Source organism: Neovison vison, chromosome 2 (genome assembly GCF_020171115.1).
Source record: "Neovison vison isolate M4711 chromosome 2, ASM_NN_V1, whole genome shotgun sequence".
Lineage (NCBI taxonomy): Eukaryota > Metazoa > Chordata > Mammalia > Carnivora > Mustelidae > Neogale > Neogale vison.
In genome coordinates, this window is record NC_058092.1 from 98289627 (window position 1) to 98293203 (window position 3577).

The window sequence follows — 3577 nt, forward strand, 5'->3', positions numbered from 1 at the left end:
CTCAACAAGGCAGAAAACAATTCATGCTATTATTGCTGGGAAAGGAAAAGATTAATGATGGATGTTTCTTAAGAAGCCAGCACCGACTGGAAGGACGCATGCATTCTCCTAAAACAGGAAAAGAGTTTGCTGAGTGTACTCTGGGGCCCCTCCCTCCTGCCGCTAGCTCCTTTTTCTGGGTGACTGCCCGGAAGGCCTCTGCCCTGGGGTTTCGTCTTCTTCCCCTCTCCTGGGGAGCCTGCATCCTAGGCGGGAGGCGGTTAAGGCTTCTGGCTGCTCTGCCATAGGACCATCTGTGTTTGATCAGGCAGAAAGGAGCGGGTGGGGGCTGTAAGGAGACTGTGAAAGCATTCCAGAGTAGTGAGAGAGACCCGAGATCCAGAAAGAGAGAAGGCACCGCCCCCACCCCGCCTCCAAAGCTAAGCCGCGGGCTTGAGTGGAAAAGGCACGGGACCTCACACTCCTACTCCGGCCCCGTTCTGCTGCCATGGGGCCCTGCACGCCTCTTGTCACCTTGTTCCTTTTGTCATGGCTGCAACCCCTTCAAGGACAGCAGCACCACCTTGTGGAGTACATGGAACGCCGGCTAGCTGCCTTGGAGGTGAGTGACTCCTTTCTCTCCTGGGCCAGGCGGGAAGGACTTCCCATCTCTTGCTGATTCACCCAGTGTGTCAGGGATCTGGGGACATGGCAAGACAGGGCTCTGTGAGGACATACAGAAAACTCTTATTAAGAGTATCCTTATAAGTGCAAGCCCTCCTCCTTCCCCCGCAACGACAGAGCGATTCCAAAGCAAACAGGCCTTTGTGTTTGAGATTGTGTGGGATAAGGGGACTGAGGACGGGGACATGAGAGCTAGCATGGCAGGACAGCATCTCAGGGGCAGCTGATGATTCTGTGAGAGTTGGAAGTTCCCAGAGAATCTGCAGCTTTGTGTCTTTTTAACAGTTTGAAGTCTGTGGCATGCCCAAGTTGAAATCTGTTCATTCCCAAGAGGAGAACGGTACGGGGGAGCCGAGACCCCTTACTACCCTCCTGGACTTAAGCCACCCACAGCGGCTCAGAGGACATGAAGTGGGGGGTCAAGGCCTAGGTGATCCCAGCTGGGTTTTTTGCACATTTGGCATTTCTGAACATCTGGTTTCCCTTCGGTGGGGGTTGGAGGGGAGTTAATCTCTGGCCGAGTTTGTGCTTTTTCCTGTTCCTCACTCCCTGGTTGGGCCTCTCCCTGCCTGGGAGTGGTAACCCTTCAGCCCCTCTCCTGGCCCCTATCCCTGCAGGAACGGCTGGCCCAGTGCCAGGACCAAAGTAGCCGGCATGCCGCTGAGCTGAGAGACTTCAAGAACAAGATGTTGCCGCTGCTGGAGGTGGCCGAGAAGGAGCGTGAGGCCCTCAGGACCGAGGCTGACAGCATTTCGGGGAGAGTGGACCGTCTGGAGCGGGAGGTTGACTATCTGGAGACCCAGAACCCAGCTCTACCCTGTGTGGAAGTTGATGAGAAGGTGACCGGAGGCCCTGGGATCAAAGGCAAGGGCAGAAGAAACGAGAAGTACGATATGCTGACAGGTAAGCAGAGGCCTGACACTCTCAGGGCATGTATTCTGCCTTGGCTCTTCCCTGTTTTTCTCCTTGTCCCAGAGGCCACTTTGGTGTGATCTTCTGGAATCTGCTTTAGGAGACTCTATAATGACAGGTCCATTGCGAGCATTTCTGGGGACCCAGACCTCTGGGGCACCCTTTTCCCTATCCTCTGTATGAGTGGAGGCGTCCACCGGCAGCCGTCCTCAAGGTGGCCCACCCTGGGGGGTTCCCGTAGCGGGCATCTAACTCATGTGTGTATTGCCTTGTCCTGTGCTCTTCTTCTCCGTCCCCGACAGACTGTGGCTACACCATCTCTCAGGTGAGATCAATGAAGATCCTGAAGCGGTTCGGTGGCCCGGCTGGTCTATGGACCAAGGATCCAATGGGGCCGACAGAGAAGATCTACGTATTAGATGGGACACAGAATGACACAGCCTTTGTCTTCCCAAGGCTACGGGACTTCACCCTCGCCATGGCTGCCCGGAAAGCTTCCCGGGTCCGGGTGCCCTTCCCCTGGGTAGGCACTGGGCAGCTGGTGTATGGTGGCTTTCTTTATTATGCCCGGAGGCCGCCTGGAGGACCTGGAGGGGGAGGTGAGCTGGAGAACACTTTGCAGCTCATCAAATTCCACTTGGCAAACCGGACCGTGGTGGACAGCTCGGTGTTCCCGGCAGAGGGTTTGATCCCCCCGTACGGGCTGACGACAGACACGTACATCGACCTGGCTGCTGACGAGGAGGGCCTTTGGGCTGTCTATGCCACTCGGGAAGATGACAGGCACTTGTGCCTGGCCAAGTTAGACCCTCAGACCCTGGACACCGAGCAGCAGTGGGACACCCCATGTCCCAGAGAGAATGCCGAGGCTGCCTTTGTCATCTGCGGGACCCTGTACGTTGTCTATAACACCCGCCCTGCCAGCCGCGCCCGCATCCAGTGCTCCTTTGATGCCAGCGGCACCCTGACTCCCGAAAGGGCGGCACTCCCATATTTCCCCCGCCGATATGGGGCCCATGCCAGCCTCCGTTACAACCCCCGGGAGCGCCAGCTCTACGCCTGGGATGATGGCTACCAGATTGTCTATAAGCTGGAGATGAGAAGGAAAGAGGAAGAAGTCTGAGCACCTAGCTCTGGTGGTTGAATCTCCCTCACCTCTACACATTTCTGTCCCTGCGACATTTCCTGCTCCTCGTCCAGATGTGGGCAACTTGCAGTTTGGGGCCCATAAACGCAGCCAATGGAAGCCAAATTCTCATAGCCCCTCCGTTTCCTGTGGGACCTCAGATCTCGAGAGATCTTTTCAGGGCTGAAAGAGAGAAAACCCTAAGTGTTGCTCCGCTCCTGCCCCCTGGCAATGAATTTCAGGCCAAAGGCCACACAGACCCAGAGCTCTGACCCTCCTTTGGGGGCAGCCCCAGCAAACGGGCAACAGAATATTTCTTGCCTCAGTGCAAGTCCGGTGGAGGGAGAGAGTTCTAGGAGGAGGAGACTTTGGCTCTCTGCCCTTTCCTTTTAGTGCCCCGGAGAATGGGGGCTTTCTCCACATCATTTTGTATTGCAAGGTTTTGCATTAAAAGGAAAATCCACTGCTTCTCGCCTGTGTTTGTTTGGGGGTGGCCCTCAGCTCAGATTTCTCCCTGTGACCCCGCATTTTCCTCCTCCACCCCACTGCCACTCCATAAGCCACATGAGGGATTTGGCTGGGCTCTCTTGCTGAGGGAGAGGGGACTTCTCGAGTTACAGATTTTACCGTGAGGCGCCTGGGGAAGCACAGAATCCCGCCACTTGAGGAGGCTGGCCGAGGGAAGGCCTCCCTCCACACCCATCTCTCCTCCACAGTGGCCCTCCCAGAGCTGCCCTTGGCTGCCAGCCTGGGGCCCAGGGGCAGAGCTTCGCATTCCAGTTCTCAGACGGTTTAAATCATAAAGTGGACTTGAGTCCCCCTGGACTCTAATGAAGACCAGAGCCCCAAATGTGTTTTGGGAAAGAACCTCGGGTC

General features: G+C 56.3%; 1 protein-coding gene across 1 annotated transcript; it reads left to right on the forward strand.

The window, feature by feature from the left end:
- Positions 1-217: 217 nt before the first annotated feature.
- Positions 218-3170, forward strand: OLFML3 (olfactomedin like 3). The gene is made up of 3 exons (XM_044236483.1): positions 218-601; positions 1281-1566; positions 1878-3170. Exons 1-3 carry the CDS (start codon positions 488-490, stop codon positions 2696-2698), a joined length of 1221 nt encoding a protein of 406 aa, XP_044092418.1. The 5' UTR covers positions 218-487; the 3' UTR covers positions 2699-3170.
- The last annotated feature ends 407 nt before the right edge of the window (positions 3171-3577 follow it).

Bases quoted from the DNA above. Each gene is read 5' to 3' on its own strand.
- OLFML3 (XM_044236483.1), top strand. From the start codon at position 488: ATGGGGCCCTGCACGCCTCTTGTCACCTTGTTCCTTTTGTCATGGCTG. The intron at 602-1,280 runs GTGAGTGACTCC...CTATCCCTGCAG, and splicing joins GCCGGCTAGCTGCCTTGGAG to GAACGGCTGGCCCAGTGCCA. The intron at 1,567-1,877 runs GTAAGCAGAGGC...CGTCCCCGACAG, and splicing joins GAAGTACGATATGCTGACAG to ACTGTGGCTACACCATCTCT.